This window comes from Coregonus clupeaformis, chromosome 20, assembly GCF_020615455.1.
Source record: "Coregonus clupeaformis isolate EN_2021a chromosome 20, ASM2061545v1, whole genome shotgun sequence".
In the NCBI taxonomy this organism is placed as follows: domain Eukaryota; kingdom Metazoa; phylum Chordata; class Actinopteri; order Salmoniformes; family Salmonidae; genus Coregonus; species Coregonus clupeaformis.
The window spans coordinates 64,246,918-64,268,228 of NC_059211.1; the positions used below are offsets into that span (position 1 = coordinate 64,246,918).

The window sequence follows — 21,311 nt, forward strand, 5'->3', positions numbered from 1 at the left end:
CAAATTCGTTTAATTTAAAAGTTTTAAAGGCATTCGTTAAGCAATATTTTTGCGACTGTTTGTACATTTTGCATTCTATTAATTTAACTTTGTGTTGTTTGATAAAGTTGGCGCTATTTTGTTGAATGATTAGTTGGTCGTTAGCTAACTTTCTAGATAACGTTAGCTGCTAGTTAGCTAGATTAGCAAACAACTGGTAAAAAAAAAAAACTATCGTTATTTCGTGATCATCAAATAATGCCGTGCTCTAATATCGAATTAACGAAACACATCGTTTTGTTACAGAATGGAGGACTATGAAAAGTTCATACAACGCCGACTTTACGAACTGAAAAGCAGGCATAGCAACCACAACAAGAACCAACGCCGAACACTGGAATGTACTCGCCACGGATCATCAGCTATCCGTTTCCATGGCTCACCCATCCTTCCTCCATTGGTAAGGCTTTTTGTTGTTGTATAGCTCTGTGGATATCACCAAAGTTACATATCACCACTTACATGTTACATGGTATGATGCCTTTGAGGAATGATGGAGCTAGTTAAATGTTAGCCTGGGAACCAGTCTTTTTGCATGACGATTCCATACGGAGTTGGAAAGAGCAGAGAAGACTGGCACCCAGGCTAGCTAACGTTAGGTATTTATAGTCTTAAATATGAGAACCTACTGTTAAAATAATTGTTAGCAAGGGCTTTGCTGCGACTATATGGTATATGCATATTACTTTCTATTTTGGGGCCTTACTAATGATATCTATCATTATTAAGGGGGGCCTCTCATGGCAAGACAAAGATTTGAGTCCCAAATGGCACCCTATTCCCCCCAAAAAAGCCCTATGGGCCCTGGTCAAAAGTAGTGTACAGTAAAGGGAATAGGGTGCCATTTGGGACGTAGTCAAAGTCTGACTGTGTGTTCCCACTCCCAGCTCACAGGAGTGCAGAGAGAAGAGATGCAGAGACACAGAGAGGCAGCCAATAGGATGACGGATAGAAGGAAGACTCAGCCTTCTGATCCTAGGATGTCCTACGTTCAGAACATTCTACACAGTGTTCAGGTAAATCCACATGAATTTTAAGTCATATAGGGCTGGTTTCCCGGACGCAGATTAACATTATTGGAGACTAATTTTTTTGTGCAGGACGAGGCTGGGAAACTAACTTACTGTATTGCCTAGCCTGTAAGGTGAAAAGTGTGTCTTTATTTCCTAACAAAGTTATGATAACTAATCATGTAAGCATACTGTGTCCATAATAAGTATATAGGTTATAGGTTGAGAGCTTTTGTGAAAGAGCACAGTTAGAAAGATATGGCATATAGAAGCAAACCGGATGGACATCATGAAAATGATCGGAGAGGTTGAGGGTAGAGGAAGTTCAGGAGTAAAAACAAACAAAATAGAATTATTGTAAAATTGACTGTGTCCATAAAATCTATATAGTATGTATAAGCTGGAAGTAGAGGCCTAAGCATTGTTGTTTACTGGTTTACTCCAATTAGGGAAGGGGTGGTGGGGTTAGAAAGTAAGGGGATTGTTTTCATTTGCCTGTTGTTATGGTAATATGTGTTTTTTATTTGTTTTCTGTCTGGTATTCTAGATGAGACGAGCACCAACACTGGAGGAGTTCTTTCAGGGTGAACCAGCACCAACACTGGAGGAGTTCTTTCAGGGTGAACCAGCACCAACACTGGAGGAGTTCTTTCAGGGTGAACCAAGACTAACGGCAGCCAAAACTACCAACCTCCACCACAGCAACGTCTGCCAGGTTCTAGCGTCGCAGAATGATGATGTCACCGAAACCAAGGACAGCTTGCCGGGGTCGTCCTCCCCACCAACCCGAACCGTCATGCATGATGGGAAAGCAGGCATCCTCGTCCGAGGTCCTCCCATGACGTCAACAGCCTACGGCGCCTTCACAACAAATCACCTTCCAACTCTCCATAACACCACCACTGTCCTTCCAACTCTCCATAACACCACCACTGTCCTTCCAACTCTCCATAACACCACCACTGTCCTTCCAACTCTCCATAACACCACCACTGTCCTTCCAACTCTCCATAACACCACCACTGTCCTTCCAACTCTCCATAACACCACCACTGTCCTTCCAACTCTCCATAACACCACCACTGTCCTTCCAACTCTCCATAACACCACCACTGTCCTTCCAACTCTCCATAACACCACCACTGTCCTTCCAACTCTCCATAACACCACCACTGTCCTTCCAACTCTCCATAACACCACCACTGTCCTTCCAACTCTCCATAACACCACCACTGTCCTTCCAACTCTCCATAACACCACCACTGTCCTTCCAACTCTCCATAACACCACCACTGTCCTTCCAACTCTCCATAACACCACCACTGTCCTTCCAACTCTCCATAACACCACCACTGTCCTTCCAACTCTCCATAACACCACCACTGTCCTTCCAACTCTCCATAACACCACCACTGTCCTTCCAACTCTCCATAACACCACCACTGTCCTTCCAACTCTCCATAACACCACCACTGTCCTTCCAACTCTCCATAACACCACCACTGTCCTTCCAACTCTCCATAACACCACCACTGTGAGGGACACCTTCCTAGATAAGCTGGTGTGTGACCCAATGACACCTTCTCTCTCTAGAGAGGCAACCACACACACCAACCGGCTTGCCCCGCAAACAGAGACCCGGACCAGGGAGAGACTCTTGTATGACCAGGATAGGACCACCAATGTTGGGTGTGTTCTGGAGGAGGACCTGGGAGTTAGGAAGACCAACCGTGGATCCTCCAGCTGACATAAGCCACCAGTCTTCGGGGTACGTGACGTATGAAAACACGGAGGCCACCTGTGTCTTGAGTCGGACCGAGGCTGGGGAGAGCATTATATCAGGGCCTGAGGAGGGGACACCAGTTAGAACGGGGGGATTTTTCCTACAGAACACCTCCGATACAAACACAACCAAGGCATGTAATATCATCAGCCATCCCCCCGTTGATGCTGAAGATCTGGAGGAGGGGTCGTCCCCGTGTGACGATGACCTCATAACTGGTCGCCCTGTAGAGGAAGCGAGTGTGACGTCGTCCTGGTGTAATGACGTCATACCAGACTATTTAGAGGAAGCGTTGGTGACATCGCCTCTACAGAGCAACAATATCACATGTCCTGTAGAAGACCTCATAGCAAGTCATCCAGGAAAGAAGGAGTGTAGTACTACTAATGTTGATGTAATTTCCCCCCAGCATCAAGCCTCATCACTATCAGACCGTCCTGATCCCAAGATTGTAGTGACATGTCCTCATACTGAGGCCTCGACACCGGACCTCTGCAAACCAGATCAGAACCAGGCGTCAGACTTAGACCTGGACCCACAGGAGGGACCATACCGGCTCAGCCTCCAGACTCTTCTAAAGAAATCCCAGGCAGCTTTGGAACGCCCCAAACCAGGGAGGAACCAGCCAGAGCCAAAGACCCAGACTGGAGATGTAGAATCGGAACCACTGGCAGGGCCGTACCGCCTCAGCCTCCAGACCCTGCTGAAGAAGTCCCAGGAGCACCGGAGACGCCAGCGTCAGCTGAAGAACCAGGCCAAGGCCTCTACTTGTCCTGTAAGGTAAGAGTTTTATGTTATGTTATTCATCTGTTTTATTGACTTCTGTAAGTTCTTTTTTCAGGTAAGTGGGGCAGACACATTAGAGGTTTTTAAATCCCATTTGAAAATCCACCTTTTAGTCTGTCTTTTCATCAGTGCTTTTCCTTTTATTTTGGACCTCTTTTTTTCTATTCATCTCTTTTATTGTCTTCTGTTTTTTTATATCCTTCATTTGAATGTTTTTACTGTAAAGTGTGTTGTGATTTTATATGCAATTTAAATGATATTTAGTTTTATTTTATTTTAGGACCCAGGAGGCCTCGACACACCAGAAGATGGAGGAGGAGATGAGTTTCTCAGACAAGGAGAATGATGAGTTCCCCCAGTTAGGGAGAGGGGTGGCGGAGGGATTGAAAACCCGGGACCGGGATGGGAGAAAGGATCATCTGGGAATGGGAGTCCAGTTTTCCGGACCGCCACCACTGGAAATATTCCCTAAGGAAGCGAGGGTTCAACGTGAGGAGAAGGAGAGGTCTAGTATTGTGGAAAGAATGGGACTCAACGAAAAAGTATGTCACAAAGGAATAATGAAGGAATTGGAGGCTGGAAATGGCCCTACACATTTGGTTGGTCTAGGAGGAGACACCCAAACCCAATCTCCCCCAGGAGTGGACATTGACGCTGGATCGGCAGCCCAAGACATCCAGCTACACCTCTCACCAGACGTCACAGCAGCACCGTCAACACTAATGGACAACCTTCCACATCCTATCTCAGCCGATGCCTCCATAACCCAGGAATCATTCTACCTAGTCAGGGAGAAGAGCTCTACCCTGCCAAGGCCTTCCTCTCTGGGGGGAAATAGGTTCCAGACCGTCCCTACCCCCCAGTTTAGTATGAGCCCTATCCGCTGTAAGAGTAAAGGAAACAGTGGCGGAGGAGGTGGCACCCCCAGGAGGCAGATCCTGGTAAACACACCTTTGAATGTAGACAACGAGGTGGGGTCGGGGACTGGGCTGGGAAAGAATGATGCTTGGGACCAAAGTAATCTGCATAGAGCGCCCCTAGTGGCTTGGGGTGGTATATCACAAGGCTTTATTGCTCCGATAGCTCCTGTAGTGGCCAGGGGTGGTACAACACCTATGCGTAGGAGCTCAGACCAGGCGGAACAGATAGCCCAGCTGGAGCTGAACCTGTCCAGCCTCAAAGCACTGATCTCAGACCTGGAGTCCACGCTCACAGAGACACCAGGGAACCACCAGACACACAACAGCAGCCAGACTGATAATATAGACCAACAATACCAATACAGGGACTATCATACACCTGACAGCCAGGCCTTACAGACAACAGGGAACCAGACACACAACAACAGTCAGACTGATAATAGTAGTAACCTTACCATGGACCCGCCGCACAAATACATAGACTACCATACACCTGAGAGTCAGACAGAGAGTAACCTTACTGACAGTGACAAAGGAAGAGGGGGTGGCGGTGTGAGGTCAGCTGATAAGATGGTGGTGGTCCCCTGTAGAGTCCAGTGGTGTGACAGCGTACCTCCATTGGTCAAGGAGGTGGAGATCAGTGTTACAACGGGTTACAAAAGACAAGATGGTCGCCAGCAGCAGCCTCTTGCAGCGCGCCAAGTCACCTCCCTCACTCAGAAGATGAGAGTTCCTGACGTGTTCCGGAAGGTTCCATATGATGTCATCAAGGTTCCGTCGGAAGTCATCGAGGTTCTGAAGGACGTCATCAAGATTCCGGCATCACACAAAACAACTTCCTCCGTCCTCTCAGACGCCAGCAACAACCAGCGCCAGCCAATGGAGTGGAAGAGTGATCCGGAGGACCACGCCGACTTCCTGTCCATCAACCAATCGTATGACGTGGGCACGCCCTCAGGGCTCTGGCTCCAGGGAGGGTCAGGGTCAGAGGGGTCGTTGAAAGGTCATGACCCCGCGGGGAAGCAGCTGACCCCTGAGAATGGAGAAGTTGGTCAGGGAGGGGCGTCAAGGGCCAAACGTAGACTGGTCATGCACACAACAGAGGAGAACGGGGGAAGAGGAGGAGGACGAAGAGCGGTGATGGTCAGGCCTCACTCCAGTACTCCTAAAGGTAGGCCAGCCTATGTCCACAGTGGATTTAGATTATATGTGAGTATGTTAGGATATCTTCCTGTCTGAGGTACAGAGTTAGAGATACAGAAATTCAGATAGCAATGGCTGTCATCTCAAATATTAATTCAATATTTTCTCAATCCATTATATAACATTCAGTGGCTCCAAACTCAAATAAGAAGTTAATGCTATTTATTCATTAATTATAAAGGCAACAAGTGCAAGACAAATGTTTGTCAATCCATAACTCTATATAATCCAAATCAGACCCCTAGCTAGCCCTTAATGTCTGACTGTTACCCCTCCCTCCTAGCTGCGGTGCGGTCGCACGGTCAGGAGAACCAGCAGGTGCGATCCTGTTCCAGTCAGGAGAACCAGCAGGTGGGATCCTGTTCCAGTCAGGAGAACCAGCAGGTGGGATCCTGTTCCAGTCAGGAGAACCAGCAGGTGGGATCCTGTTCCAGTCAGGAGAACCAGCAGGTGGGATCCTGTTCCAGTCAGGAGAACCAGCAGGTGGGATCCTGTTCCAGTCAGGAGAACCAGCAGGTGGGATCCTGTTCCAGTCAGGAGAACCAGCAGGTGGGATCCTGTTCCAGTCAGGAGAACCAGCAGGTGGGATCCTGTTCCAGTCAGGAGAACCAGCAGGTGGGATCCTGTTCCAGTCAGGAGAACCAGCAGGTGGGATCCTGTTCCAGTCAGGAGAACCAGCAGGTCCATCTGGAGCTGACCCATGCAGCCCAGATCAGAGCCCTGAAGGAGGAGCAGAGGAGACAGCAGCAACAACTACTGCAGGTGAGAGAGACCGCTGACCACCACCTCAATATGACCTCAATATGACCACAATACAGCTACTATATTACTACTATAGCTACAATACTAACCACAATACAACCTCTAACAGGTTTGGGGTCAATCCCATTTCAAATCCAGTCAATTCAGAAAGTAAACCAAATTCCAATTCCACATCTCCTCATTGAAAAGCTTTGAAGAGAATTGGTCATTGGAATTTCAGTGTACTTCCTGAATTGACCAGAATTAAAAGGGAATTGACCCCAACCCTGACCTCTAAACAATAGAGGAAACAGCAGCAACAACTACTCCAGGTGAGTGAGACCGCTGGAACGCAAAATGACCACTACACTAGCAACTCCAATAACTGTGAAATCTAACCAAGGTCACCTATAAAACCCATCTAGCTGGCACCTGTATCCCTCCCTGCCTGCTTCACTCCCTCTCTCTCAAATCCTCTCTCTCCCTCTTTCTTCTCTCTCTCCCTCTTTCTTCTCTCTCCCTCCCTCTGTCTTTCTCTCTCCCTCCCTCTGTCTTTCTCTCTCCCTCTTTCTTCTCTCTCTCCCTATTTCTTCTCTCTCCCTCCCTCTGTCTCTCTCCCTCCCTCTCTCTTTCTCTCTCCCTCTTTCTTCTCTCTCCCTCCCTCTGTCTTTCTCTCTCTATTTCTCGGATTCTTAAAAAGCCCCAGCTTGTGCTGTTACATCAACCTTAATGTTCCTCAAAAGAGAGATGGGGATCTCAGCTGGCTCCTTGGCTAAATTACATCCTCACTCACACACACACACACAGCTTGTGCAGACTGCAGACATATGCCCATTATAAGGGACCTTGAAACTCTCCTCCTCCAGTTTTAAGGACCAGGGAGTGATTCTACTATAAATGTTTCATTGGAGCTGTAAGAGGAAGGCTGGCTGAGTTTGGCTACCTCACTGTGTGTGTGTGTGTGTGTGTGTGTGTGTGTGTGTGTGTGTGTGTGTGTGTGTGTGTGTGTCTTAAACCCAAGGACAACCAACACATTAGCTGGCATCCTTGTATTTCCTCCTGTGTGTGTCCTTGCCCCATTCATTTAAGTGTCTCATAGCTTCAACAACACCATCATTAACAAGCTGTTTAATTATGAGACCTTTGTCAGGTCTTCTTCTCTCCCCCTCCCTCCATCATTGATGATGTGTTGCCTGTAAAAGGAGGTTAGCTGGGCCGTGGATAGAGAGATGGAGGGATGTAGGGTAGCTGGGATGGAAGGAGGGAGGGAGGGAGAGGGGGATGTGATACAGAAAAGGAGAGGAACATTAGTTTAATTCATGAGGGGTGCTGGTTAAGTGCCAGATAGTCGCGCTGAGCGCCGCTGCTAATGGTCCTCTCATCCCTCTCTCTCACCTCCTCTCTCTCCTTCCCCCCTCCCCTCTCTGCTGTCTGTCAGATGCTGGCCATACGTTACCAGCTACTCCAGAGTTTGTCCTTCCCTGTGTCCTCCTGCCCCACATCCAGCTCACGTCTAGAGGACAACACGACCTCCCTCCTCCCCCTCTCTTCCATCCCTCTGTCCTCCATCCCCCTCTCCATCCCTCTGTTCTCCCCCTTTCCAGGATCCCCCCTTCCAGATAACCTCTCCTCCCTCCTTTCAGACCCAGACTCCCCCCCACAGGTACATTTAATTCCCACCTGACTGACTTAGTTTCTATATTTGGATCATCAGTTTATAATCAACAAGTGAGGAGCACAACAGTTAGTTGTAGGATTATTCAGGTCAGGGTGTGTGGGGGGGGCTACAGCTACAGTTGGCCAACAGTTGAAAGGACCTGGGTAGGAAATTAATTGGTTGTCATTGATGGAATTAGTATTCCTCTCCCTCTCTCTCTCCCCTCTCCCCTCTCCCCACCACCTCCTCTCTCCCCCCTCCTCTCTCCCCACCCCCTCCTCTCTCTCCCCTCTCCCCACCCCCTCCTCTCTCCTCTCTCCCCACCCCCTCCTCTCTCCTCTCTCCCCAACCCCCTCCTCTCTCCTCTCTCCCCACCCCCTCCTCTCTCTCCCCTCTCCCCACCCCCTCCTCTCTCCTCTCTCCCCACCCCCTCCTCTCTCTCCCCTCTCCCCACCACCTCCTCTCTCCCCCTCCTCTCTCCCCACCCCCCTCCTCTCTCTCCCCTCTCCCCACCCCCCTCCTCTCTCCTCTCTCCCCACCCCCCTCCTCTCTCCTCTCTCCCCACCCCCTCCTCTCTCCTCTCTCCCCACCCCCTCCTCTCTCTCCCCTCTCCCCACCCCCTCCTCTCTCCTCTCTCCCCACCCCCTCCTCTCTCCTCTCTCCCCACCCCCCTCCTCTCTCTCCCCTCTCCCCACCCCCTCCTCTCTCCTCTCTCCCCACCCCCCTCCTCTCTCCCCTCTCCCCCCCCCCCTCCTCTCTCCTCTCTCCCCACCCCCTCCTCTCTCCTCTCTCCCCGCCCCCTCCTCTCTCCTCTCTCCCCACCCCCTCCTCTCTCCTCTCTCCCCCACCCCCTCCTCTCTCATCTCTCCCCACCCCCCTCCTCTCTCCTCTCTCCCCACCCCATCCTCTCTCCTCTCTCCCCACCCCCTCCTCTCTCATCTCTCCCCACCCCCCCTCCTCTCTCCTCTCTCCCCACCCCCTCCTCTCTCCTCTCTCCCCACCCCCCTCCTCTCTCCTCTCTCCCCACCCCCCTCCTCTCTCCTCTCTCCCCACCCCCCTCCTCTCTCCTCTCTCCACTCCTCTCTCCTCTCTCTCCTCCTCTCTCCTCTCTCCTCCTCTCTCCTCTCTCCTCTCTCCCCACCCCCTCTCTTCTCTCCTCTCTCCCCAACCCCCTCCTCTCTCCTCTCTCCCCAACCCCCTCCTCTCTCCTCTCTCCTCTCTCCTCTCTCCTCTCTCCCCACCCCCCTCCTCTCTCCTCTCTCCCCACCCCCTCCTCTCTCATCTCTCCCCACCCCCCTCCTCTCTCCTCTCTCCCCACCCCCCTCCTCTCTCCTCTCTCCCCAACCCCATCCTCTCTCCTCTCTCCCCACCCCCTCCTCTCTCCTCTCTCCCCACCCCCCTCCTCTCTCCTCTCTCCACTCCTCTCTCCTCTCTCTCCTCCTCTCTCCTCTCTCCTCCTCTCTCCTCTCTCCTCTCTCCCCACCCCCTCTCTTCTCTCCTCTCTCCCCAACCCCCTCCTCTCTCCTCTCTCCCCAACCCCTCCTCTCTCCTCTCTCCTCTCTCCTCTCTCCTCTCTCCCCAACCCCCCTCCTCTCTCCTCTCCTCTCTCAACACCTCTCTCCTCTCTCCCCAACCCCCTCCTCTCTCCTCTCTCCCCAACCCCATCCTCTCTCCTCTCTCCCCACCCCCTCCTCTCTCCTCTCTCCCCCACCCCCCTCCTCTCTCCTCTCTCCACTCCTCTCTCTCTCCTCTCTCCTCTCTCCTCCTCTCTCCTCTCTCCTCTCTCCCCACCCCTCTCTTCTCTCCTCTCTCCCCAACCCCCTCCTCTCTCCTCTCTCCCCAACCCCCCCTCCTCTCTCCTCTCTCCTCTCTCCTCTCTCCTCTCTCCCCAACCCCCTCCTCTCTCCTCTCCTCTCTCAACACCTCTCTCCTCTCTCCCCACCCCTCTCTTCTCTCCTCTCTCCCCAACCCCCTCCTCTCTCCTCTCTCCCCACCCCCTCCTCTCTCATCTCTCCCCACCCCCTCCTCTCTCCTCTCTCCCCAACCCCATCCTCTCTCCTCTCTCCCCACCCCATCCTCTCTCCCCACCCCCCTCCTCTCTCCTCTCTCCCCAACCCCCCTCCTCTCTCCTCTCTCCCCCACCCCCTCCTCTCTCCTCTCTCCCCACCCCCTCCTCTCTCCTCTCTCCCCACCCCCCTCCTCTCTCCTCTCTCCACTCCTCTCTCCTCTCTCTCCTCCTCTCTCCTCTCTCCTCCTCTCTCCTCTCTCCTCTCTCCCCACCCCTCTCTTCTCTCCTCTCTCCCCACCCCCCTCCTCTCTCCTCTCTCCCCAACCCCCTTTCTCCTCTCTCCTCTCTCCTCTCTCCTCTCTCCCCAACCCCCCTCCTCTCTCCTCTCCTCTCTCAACACCTCTCTCCTCTCTCCCCACCCCTCTCTTCTCTCCTCTCTCCCCAACCCCCTCCTCTCTCCTCTCTCCCCAACCCCCTCCTCTCTCCTCTCTCCCCAACCCTCTCCTCTCTCCTCTCTCTCTCTCTCTCCTCTCTCCTCTCTCCCCAACCCCCTCCTCTCTCCTCTCCTCTCTCCCCACCCCCTCCTCTCTCCTCTCTCCCCTCCTCTCTCCTCAGTCTTCCAGGTGTCTGTCTGTGTGTTACCGCCCCCTGGTGGCAGCAGCAGTGAAGGGCTACCTAACCAGGAGGCTCCTACGCACAGAGAGAGTGGGACAGCTGCTACTTACCATCAAGGTGACACACAGTCATGCACACACACACATTTACGCACGCACACACACACACAGCCCATCATGGGATTTATGGAAGATGTGATTTAGGGATGTGTGTTTAATGTATTTTTGCTGTGTGTATGACTGTGTGTGTGTTGTCCCCTCCCTCAGGACACGCAGCAGTTCCTGCAGGCCTTCCAGCCCCAGAGCCCTGGGAGACAAGACCTGGTGCTGCTGGAGAGAGTCACACTGCAGGTTAACTAACACACACACACACACACACACACACACTGTCTCTCCATCTACCCCCCCCCCACACACACACACACACACACACACAACAGTCTCTACACACACATACACACTTTGTCTCTCTGTCTACACACAGACACACACACAGACAGACTAATACTCGGGAGTGGTGTCTTGTTCCAGCTCCGCTCGGCGCGTTATGAGGTCCAGGACATCTTCTTCTGTGTGTCAGCTGGAGACAGGATGCAGATCATCAGCTGGGACAGACAGCTGGCCAGGGAGAGGGAGATGAAACGCAAGGTAACTACCTGGGTGTGTGTGTGTGTGTGAGAGAAAAATGAAGGAGTGTTTGTGTATCTAACTGCGTGTGTGTGTGTGTTTCTGTCCACAGACTGGGGAAACAGGGTCGACCAGGGGGAAGAGTTCTCTGTCTGCTGCTACACAGAAAGCCCTAGAGAGGAAGAGAGGAGTCTTGATGTGAGTCCTGTCACATAAAATGTCACTAGACTAGATAGTTATTGTATAGAAAACAGACATTGTCAGAGCTGCTGAGCAAGACAGTGAGTGTATGACTTGTATGTTCTGAGTTCAGGGTTAAGGGGGCTAAGGTTAGAGTTGTGTTAATAACATGTTTGGTTATAAAGAGCCATACTTCTACCCAAGCTAGTACAGCACAGCTAGTGACTACTGATACAAGTAAAAGAGACCTACCGTCTCTGTCTCACCAATAAACCTATTCCTCTTCTCCTCCCATCAGGACGCAGAGGGGGACTGGGGTTGTAGCTGGCCAGAAGGGCCCTCTGGCTGGGGCAGAGGAGAACGTCGTGAAGCAGACACGTGGGTCTTTTCGACCCAACCCTCAAAGGGTCCCCAAGACCACCCCGTCCCGTAGACCTCGGTGAAGATGGTCTACTTATCGGGCTAGACTGGACCGGGAACTGGGTCGTGTTAAGTTTTGGCACGCCGTAGCGAAACGTTTTGCACCGGAGAACGAAAACAAGCGTTTCTTATTGGACAAGTTAATGTTCGTATTCGTTAGTGGAAATGAATACTGTTGATACCTAAAAAGATACACACACACACACACACACACACAATCCATCTCACGTAGCCCTAAAACGATACGCCCCTATGGTCCCTGGTCAATAGGAGTGCACTATAAAGGAAATGGGGTGCCATTTGGGTTGCATCCATAGTATTTCTTGCTAACCAGTGTACATCTGGAAAGTATTGTATTTTAACTTGATTGTATACTACAAAGGCACAACTCACTGCATTCAAATGCATCTTATCTACTACATACTGTATGTGACAATCTATTCTTACCACAGGACCTCAGGACTTGTTTTTGGACACAGCGTTTGTAATATGTTAGTTTTACACATTCTATACTATTTATATTTGGTATACCTGTTTTTGGTACAGTATTGGGATAGCAATGCAACCAAAGGCCAGAAAACTCAAGTCTGTTTTTTAAAGTCTGTTCTGAGTGTTCTTCTTTCCTACTGTTTTTGTTCTAAATTATTTGGTATTTATTCATGTGGTTTTTAATAAATGTTTTTATAAAAAATGTATTTGTCGGGTTGTCTTTTTTTCCCCAGTCAAATCCTGAAGTTTGATTGTAAACTGAACAAAAAGATAAACATAACATTCAACAATTTCAACGATTTTACTGAGTTACAGTTCATGTAAGGAAATCAGTCAATTGAAATAAATTCAATCAGAATTAGTTTTTCCCCACAAAATGACTTTATTACAAACATAAATACTCCTCAGTTTCATCAGCTGTCTGGGTGGCTGGTCTCAGACGATGCTGCAGGTGAAGAAGCTGGATGTGGAGGTCCTGGGCTGGCATGGTTACACATGGTCTGCGGTTGTGAGGCCAGTTGGACGTACAGCCAAATTCTCTAAAACGACGTTGGGGGTGGCTATGGTAGAGAAATGAACATTCAATTCTCTGGCAACAGCTCTGGTGGACATTCCTGCAGTCAGCATTCCAATTGCGCGCTCCTTCAAAACTTGAGACATCTGTGGCATTGTGTTGTGTGACAAAACTGCACATTTTAGAGTGGCCTTTTATTGTCCCCAGCACAAGGTGCACCTGCGAAATGATCATGCTGTTTAATCAGCTTCTTGATATGCCACACCTATCAGGTGGATGGATTATCTTGGCAAAGGAGAAATGCTTACTAACAGGGATGTAAACAAATTTATGCACAACATTTGAGGGAAATAAGCTTTTTGTGCATATGGAAAATGTTTGGGATCTTTTGTTTCAGCTTATGAAACATGTGAACAACACTTTACATGTTGCGTTTATATTTTTGTTTGGTATAGTTTAGAAATTAATTTCAGAGTTCTGGTAACCTTTACATTGTGAGAACGGCAGTTGGCGCTGTTTTTTCGAAAGCTACATTTGGCCTATTCGACTACATCCGTTTATAGCTGTCGTTGGTTTTTCTAGCAGTGTGATTTTGTTTTGAAAACATTTCTAATTTCCACGTCTGTGAGAATGGAAGATGAACCAGACACTGGCGCGTCTTCTCGGGATGAGAGGAAGGCTAACGAGAAGGCTAAAATACTGCAACGGGAAATCCAGCGGAAGACTTTCAAACTGGTCAGAGAGGAGAGACATTGGAGATTTGTTTAGTCCACTGTTTACAAGCTAGCTAGATGTTATGCTAGCCGGCTAGCAAGCAACACCGGTGGCTTGCAAAATAACAACACTTCTTGCAATGCATTGTAACGTTTAACAATGTTGAGAACTTTGGATAAAACTGGGACAGTGTTCGTACCGAGTGACATTGTCAAGAGTAGATATTGCCCATTTAATGTATTCAAAAGTTAGTAGCTATTGTCTTCCTTTGCGTCATTCTCAATGTAAAATAAGCAGCTGACAATGACTACCGAAATGTTCAGGGCCCATATAAAGCTTCACCAAGTAGGAGTGTTGATTTAGGATCCGTTTTCCCTATTAGATCACATGGACAGGTTGGGACCTGATCCTAGATCAGCACTCCTACTCTGGGATGCTTGATACACTTTTTAACATCTAATTATCTATCATCCCCTCTGCTCCAGGTAGCTAAGATCCTGAAGAAGCAGGAGAGTGAGCGGACACAGGAGGAGTCTGCGGATCTACTTCTGCACCAGGACACGGTACAGGAACTGTGCTCGCGGCAGGTCCGCAGGAACGTTCTAAAGAGGAAGCAAGAAGAGGTCTGGTTATTGACGTGTCTTTATAACTGCCCAATAACATAGCCTGGTCCCAGATCTGTTTGGGGCTATCTTTCCAACTGCTTGTCACGCCAAACATGGCATGACAATTCCATAAGAAGTTGGCACGAGGGCAGAAACAGACTGGCACCCAGGCTACCAATAACATGGTCTAAGTGGCGCTCTCTCTCTCTCCTTGTCTTTACTGACCTGAAACACCAGGCTAGGAGAGATGCAATGTGGAGGATGACTATTGGCATGGAATTTGCTTTATGTCTCTCTCTGTCTTTGTGCTGTTGTAGGTATCTGATGAAACAGAGGACCTGAGGTGTAAAGTGGGACAGTTGGCTGAGGCAGTCAGACAGGCTCAACACCTGGTGATCTACACTGGGGCCGGGATCAGCACGGTAAATACTGGGGCTCCGTATTTCACACCATGGCTGTGTTCCACTAGTCTAAGTGCCAGTTTATTTATGCTATCATGTCAACTCATTGTCATACCAAACAGCAATGGAGTTGGCAAGAGCACAAACAGATCTGGGGTGTATTTCACAGGAACCAAATGGCTGAAACAGGGGAGGGACTAACCTGAACTTGTCCAAAACTAAACTCTTTTTTTTCTACGGTGTGCACTCATGTAGCCTTTTTCAAACCTCTCCTTGGGGACCCCCAGACTTTCCATGTATTTGAACTATTCCAGAGGTAGCACACCTTATTCGACTTTCAGGAGCTATTAGGTTTAAGTGCCTTGCTCAAGGGCACATCGACAGATTTTCACCTAGTTGGCTCGGAGCTTCGAACCAGCGACCTTCCGGTTACTGGCCCAATTGGCTAGGCTACCTGCCACCCATCATGACAAGGGGGACATGTTTCTGTGTCATGTATTGCAGGCAGCGTCCATCCCAGACTACAGGGGACCAAATGGGGTTTGGACACAGCTACAGAAGGGCAGAGCTGTCAGGTGAGACAGGCTGGAGTACACAAGATGGCAACTTCATCAAACTGCATGTAATTAAGTCAACAAGATGGCAACTTAATCAAACTGCATGTAATTAAGTCAACAAGATGGCAACTTCATCATACTGCATGTACCTAAGTAATTTCCCTCTCTCCCTCTCTAGCTCGTCAGACCTGAGTGAAGCAGAACCTACTCTTACACACATGTGTATCAGGACGCTGCATGAGGAGAACATGGTCGGTCAGCTAGTTGTGTGTGTCGTCAGGGACCTTGTGCTTGTAGCTTCCTCAGACATAGGAAAGGTTTTCGAGGTGTCTGTATGACCATTTCCAATGTGTGTGTTGGCATTGGTGTGGGTGGGTGTAGGTGCAGCATGTAGTGTCTCAGAACTGTGATGGGCTCCACCTGCGTAGCGGCCTTTCCAGACACACCCTCTCTGAGCTGCACGGCAACATGTTCATCGAGGCAGGTCACACACAGACATCAGGCACACACACTACATACAGTATATACTACACCAATAGATGCCACCTAAAGAACTCGCTGTATTATAATACTGACATCATTTCTTATTTTACAGGTGTGTACTTCCTGTTCCCCGGTGAGGGAGTTTGTGCGACTCTTTGACGTGACAGAGCGCACGGCGAGGCACAGGCACGGGACGGGGCGGCGGTGTGCCCACTGCGGGGGAGAGCTCAGGGACACCATCGTACATTTCGGGGAGAGGGGCACCCTGGAGCAGCCTCTCAACTGGAGGGGGGCATCGGAGGCTGCTGAGAGGGCTGATGTTATCCTCTGTCTGGGCTCCAGTCTGAAGGTAAGGACAGGACAACAACATGCACTAACACGCAGCATCAATAAAGTCTGAAGGGATGGTCTGTCTAATCAGGATGAATAGACTAAAACAGAGTGCTGCTACCTCACAGGACAATGAAATGACATTGAATGCGAAATGACATTGAATGTGCATAAAATGGGAGTTCCGTGAATGTTGAAAATAATTGAGTGGCTTTGTGTTTTTTATGTCATCACAGTGTGGTTAGACTGATCTTTCCATCTCTCTTTACCAGGTGCTGAAGAAGTATGCCTGTCTATGGAGCATGAATAGACCTGCTAACAGGAGACCCAAACTCTATATCGTCAATCTACAGGTCATCTTACTAGTACTTGAACCAGTGTTTCCCAATCCTGGTCCCTAGCATTGCCCTAGCATCCTGGTCCCTAGGATTAGTTGAATTGGGTACGTTAGTGCTAGGACAAAATGTTTTAATTGCACCCCTTTGGATCCCCAGGACCAGGATTGGAAAACACTGACATGAACCAATAAAGCCTGTGTTGTTACAGAGTTAAATCTTGATTGTGCAATGCAGTTTCACTTAGTTCTCCCACAGAGATGGACCCTGGTCAAAAGTAGTGCACTATGAAGGTAATAGGATGCCTGATTGATGATGACCTCTGTCTTGTTTTAGTGGACACCTAAAGACGACCTGGCCACACTGAAGATCCATGGGAAATGTGACGACGTGATGCGTCTCCTTATGGAGGACCTGAACCTAAAGATCCCTGCCTACAACAAGTAAGACCTGTCAAAACACACACACACCTCTGGTGTGTTCACTACATTTACATTACATTTTAGTCATTTAGCAGACGCTCTTATCCAGAGCGACTTACAGTTAGTGAGTGCATACATTTTTCATACTGGCCCCCCCGTGGGAAACGAACCCACAACCCTGGTGTTGCAAACGCCATGCTCTACCAACTGAGCTACAGAGGGGCCTAGGAAGCAAACTGGTTGGAACGGGGAGGGACATACCTGAACTTGTTATTGCTAAAAGTTTTCCGTTGCAAATAGTTATGCTATGGTGTGTCCTAATGAATCCACCCCAGCTGGAACACCCTCACTGATGCGTTCCTGACTCCCCTTCCTTCATCAGGACAGAGGACCCTATACTCAGCTTGGCCACACCGCTGAGGCCAGACGAGGAGGACAGTTACACTCGTAAACTCATAGCTCCACCCGCTGGTGGGAAGGACTGCTCACCAGACTGCCTGGGACAGGGTGGAGGGAGGGCAGTGCAAGGAGGCTGGTTCGGACGAGGATACTCCAAAGGAAGGAAGAGGAAGAAGAAGGTGGCGTAGGAGAACGTTAATCATGGAGAATCGTGTGTGTATCTAGTATCTCTTTTTTTGTTCTGATTGGGGTTGTTTTTTAAATGGACCTTCATAATAAGGAAGATGCACCAGCAGAAAGAAGTGAGGGGGAAAAACCCTCACTAAGACAGAGCTATTTGTGATGCAGAATATTATAAAGTATTATTATGTTTTCAGATACTACTCATTTAAGCCAGAGGTAGCCTCCTAATAGTCTATCATTTCTGGTCACCACTAGTAACCTCAGCCACAAAGTCATAAACTCCGCCCATTTCTACAATTTTAAAATGTGATTTTAACCCTAACCACACTTCTAACCTTAAATTAAGACCAAAAAGCACCCCCCAAAAAAATAAACACGATATAACCCATTTTGACTTTGTGGCTGTGCTGTCTAGTGGAAACCCCTTTCTCCTGAAGTGTGCACTTGTTCACTTCCCGTCATGGATTTAAAAGAAAATGACCGGTATATGGAAACTCCCTCTGACCCATGCCTACACCAATCCAACGCTTTTAAATTTGTGGGGAGTAGTGAACGAGTGCACACTTCAGGGGGAGATATATTATTGGGCTGTAACCAAAGAGTTTGTTTTTTCAATTGAATGGTGCTTTATAGGAGTTTCATTGGAGTGGTGTTTTGTGTTTGTTGCATGCACAGCACCTTACTAACTTTCCTCAGGTTTGCCGACGTCGATGCAATACAATTACAGTACAGCACATTCATGGCATTAGTATCTGTCATCAGATGGTGGTATTGTCAGGTATTTTGTTTTACAATAATGGAAGTGTGAATTTAGCGTGTTTCCCAAATAGCAACCTATTCTCTATGGGTCCTGATCAAAAGTAGAGCACTACATGGGCAGAGGGTGCCATTTGGGATGTAATATCAGTGTTAAATGTTGTGTTATTTTGGTGCTAAACATTACAGGGTTCTCCCCAAAGTATAGCACAGGTGCTGCACAACCTTCTGGACAGGCTACGCCACTATGTAAACACGGTTTAAAAAAACACCACCACTTTATTTGTCATCATAAACCAGGTTTCCATCCAACATTTTTCATGCGTTAGTACATGTCGGATGTGTCTTTAATGTTTCCAAATGTCGAAGAAACAAAATATGCTAGACAAGGTGGGATATTTTTGTGTCTGTAAAATTAATAAATGCATTTATGCGCAAATATTTATATAATAGCCGTCATATCGAAGTATATTTAGTCACGCGATGATATGTTGTGTGGTTCTCTCACTAAGACTCGTCGGGAAACCATGCAGTTTATTAGGCTACAATTGAAATAAGTTATGATTAACTTCACAGGGTGGTGAAAGTGCACGGTGAGGAGCTTGCTCCTTTCAATAAATATCGAGGGTCTTATTCTGGTAACATAATATTCGATGCTTGGCTGCCGTTTCACAAATCCCTCTTTTGTCCATAATAATCTAATGTAGGTTATACCAGCACTGTATCTGCGAGCTGTTGGCTAGAGCGCACGTGCCAATACCAGAGTGGGCACACTCGCTATATAACCCAACATATTTTGTAAAAAATTGTTTTTGAACTATCAGTAGAGTTGAAAATATGATGGAAACCCATTTAACTTGTATTTTTAATTTGGTAAATGTAACCACAAAAGGTATTTTTATGTGCACTATGTAATCAAGCACAGCCTTTTATCTGCAACAAGTCAATTTGATGAAAATGTGCATATTGTTTTCATGCAGATCTTAGAATATTCACATGAAAATCTGTCGCCAATTGGATGGAAACCTAGCTATATAAGGACATTTTTTTTGCTCTAGATTGCAGGAAATGGCAGTTACCCTGTGTTCAAAAACACTAAGCAGCACCACCTTGTTAAAAACTCCTGGAGAGAACCCTGCACCATGTTTACATAATGTTGTTTACTAAATGTTACTGTAACTTCTCTTGTTCCTGTCTTTTTTAATAGAAAGACGCTCCGGGGGAAGTTTCCCCTAGGTACAGATGTACAGATCTGGGATCAGCCTCCCCTCCACAATCATAACCTTATAATTTAGTGGGGGGAATGCAAAACTGACCCGGGATCAGCATTTAGGATTAACTTCACTATACACCTAGAAAGGCAATGATGCGCACGGAGTGATCATGATTACTACCAGTATTAAAATGCTGCAGTTTTACAATGTGAAGCCTCGTGGCAAGTCTCTACTTTGCAATATTTATAACCCTTGTGTTTCAGAGTTACTGTGAAGTCAACCAAAAGTCTGGCAGATGGCGATATTGAGTCGTTTCATCTTGCCGTCCAAAGGAAATGTATGCAGCCGTGTCCCCTGTGGACCGGTTCGTACATAAAACATTCTCCATTCAGGCTGCAAAGGCGCCGAGTTCCTCCTCCACTGGATTTAATGTTGAGAGGGAGGGAAAACATTTGGAAAATATGCATACTTTATTTTATGACACACCATTTTCCACCACCACGGTAGAGTAGTTAATGCTAGTCCCGGATGTTGTGTATTGCTGTTAGCCAATCAGGTTGCAGCCGTCTGTTCTTTTTTTTATTGTATTGGCTGATTGCATCTAACTAAGAGGTGCATACCCCACAACCTACTGTACTCCCTTAACACATTGATACAAAAAGGGGAGAGACAAAAGATGGGGAGGAAAAGGGAAAAAATGCCCTACCAACTAACCCTACACCCATTACAAACCTCACCACTATACCAACTAACCCTACACCCATTACAACCTCACCACTATACCAACTAACCCTACACCCATTACAAACCTCACCACTATACCAACTAACCCTACACCCATTACAACCCTCACCACTATACCAACTAACCCTACACCCATTACAACCTCACCACTATACCAACTAACCCTACACCCATTACAAACCTCACCACTATACCAACTAACCCTACACCCATTACAAACCTCACCACTATACCAACTAACCCTACACCCATTACAACCTCACCACTATACCAACTAACCCTACACCCATTACAACCTCACCACTATACCAACTAACCCTACACCCATTAAAACCTCACCACTATACCAACTAACCCTACACCCATTACAACCTCACCACTATACCAACTAACCATACACCCATTACAACCTCACCACTATACCAACTAACTCTACACCCATTACAAACCTCACCACTATACCAACTAACTCTACACCCATTACAACCTCACCACTATACCAACTAACCCTACACCCATTACAAACCTCACCACTATACCAACTAACCCTACACCCATTACAAACCTCACCACTATACCAACTAACTCTACACCCATTACAAACCTCACCACTATACCAACTAACCCTACACCCATTACAACCTCACCACTATACCAACTAACCCTACACCCATTACAACCCTCACCACTATACCAACTAACCCTACACCCATTAAAACCTCACCACTATACCAACTAACCCTACACCCATTAAAACCTCACCACTATACCAACTAACTCTACACCCATTACAAACCTCACCACTATACCAACTAACCCTACACCCATTAAAACCTCACCACTATACCAACTAACTCTACTCCCATTAAAACCTCACCACTTTACCACTACAGCAACAGTCTGTTTGTTTCACCCCTAGTCTGATAGTTTTCAAAATAAAAGACCAGATTGACTGAACGCGATACGCAACATCTGGGATTAGCATTGGCCACTGTAGCATGGTGGTTGAAAATGGTGTTTCATAAAGAAAGTACACACAGTTTCCGGGTTATTGTTTTTTCTGCCTTCTTGCCATTAAATCGAGTTAAAGGGGAAGTTTACCTAAAATCCCACATTTCCCAAGTGATTTCATACATTGAAACTAGTTAGGTGGAGTTTGCCTTCTCCCCCTCGCTCT

At 48.1% G+C, this 21,311-nt stretch overlaps 2 protein-coding genes across 6 annotated transcripts; both read left to right on the forward strand.

Annotated features, from left to right (window-relative positions):
• Nucleotides 1-2,709: 2,709 nt before the first annotated feature.
• On the forward strand, nucleotides 2,710-12,683 carry si:ch73-100l22.3. Of its 3 annotated transcripts, XM_041840932.2 has the most exons (10): nucleotides 2,710-3,612; nucleotides 3,899-5,709; nucleotides 6,025-6,389; nucleotides 6,423-6,503; nucleotides 7,921-8,145; nucleotides 10,763-10,879; nucleotides 11,029-11,112; nucleotides 11,293-11,409; nucleotides 11,501-11,586; nucleotides 11,867-12,683. In XM_041840932.2, exons 1-10 carry the CDS (start codon nucleotides 2,711-2,713, stop codon nucleotides 12,009-12,011), a joined length of 3,933 nt encoding a protein of 1,310 aa, XP_041696866.2. In that variant the 5' UTR covers nucleotide 2,710; the 3' UTR covers nucleotides 12,012-12,683. The 3 variants fall into 3 exon arrangements, with proteins under 3 accessions (XP_041696866.2, XP_041696865.2, XP_041696867.2); XM_041840931.2 differs by having other exon boundaries at nucleotides 6,025-6,503; XM_041840933.2 differs by lacking the exon at nucleotides 7,921-8,145 and having other exon boundaries at nucleotides 6,025-6,503.
• Nucleotides 12,684-13,538: 855 nt separating this feature from the next.
• On the forward strand, nucleotides 13,539-17,756 carry sirt7 (sirtuin 7). 3 transcript variants are annotated; one of them, XM_041840936.2, is made up of 10 exons: nucleotides 13,539-13,726; nucleotides 14,191-14,268; nucleotides 14,628-14,732; nucleotides 15,216-15,286; nucleotides 15,447-15,519; nucleotides 15,650-15,748; nucleotides 15,864-16,100; nucleotides 16,354-16,434; nucleotides 16,753-16,859; nucleotides 17,221-17,756. In XM_041840936.2, exons 1-10 carry the CDS (start codon nucleotides 13,622-13,624, stop codon nucleotides 17,423-17,425), a joined length of 1,161 nt encoding a protein of 386 aa, XP_041696870.2. In that variant the 5' UTR covers nucleotides 13,539-13,621; the 3' UTR covers nucleotides 17,426-17,756. The 3 variants fall into 3 exon arrangements, with proteins under 3 accessions (XP_041696870.2, XP_041696869.2, XP_041696871.2); XM_041840935.2 differs by having other exon boundaries at nucleotides 13,540-13,726; nucleotides 14,191-14,328; XM_041840937.2 differs by having other exon boundaries at nucleotides 13,634-13,952; nucleotides 14,191-14,328.
• The last annotated feature ends 3,555 nt before the right edge of the window (nucleotides 17,757-21,311 follow it).

Excerpts from the sequence above, each read along its gene's own strand:
- si:ch73-100l22.3 (XM_041840931.2), top strand. The coding sequence starts at position 2,711 with ATGACCAGGATAGGACCACCAATGTTGGGTGTGTTCTGGAGGAGGACC. Across the intron at positions 6,504-7,920 it reads AGCAGCAACAACTACTGCAG|ATGCTGGCCATACGTTACCA; the intron begins GTGAGAGAGACC and ends GCTGTCTGTCAG. Across the intron at positions 10,880-11,028 it reads AGCTGCTACTTACCATCAAG|GACACGCAGCAGTTCCTGCA; the intron begins GTGACACACAGT and ends CCCCTCCCTCAG.
- sirt7 (XM_041840935.2), top strand. The coding sequence starts at position 13,622 with ATGGAAGATGAACCAGACACTGGCGCGTCTTCTCGGGATGAGAGGAAG. Across the intron at positions 15,520-15,649 it reads CGCTGCATGAGGAGAACATG|GTGCAGCATGTAGTGTCTCA; the intron begins GTCGGTCAGCTA and ends GGGTGGGTGTAG. Across the intron at positions 16,435-16,752 it reads TCTATATCGTCAATCTACAG|TGGACACCTAAAGACGACCT; the intron begins GTCATCTTACTA and ends GTCTTGTTTTAG.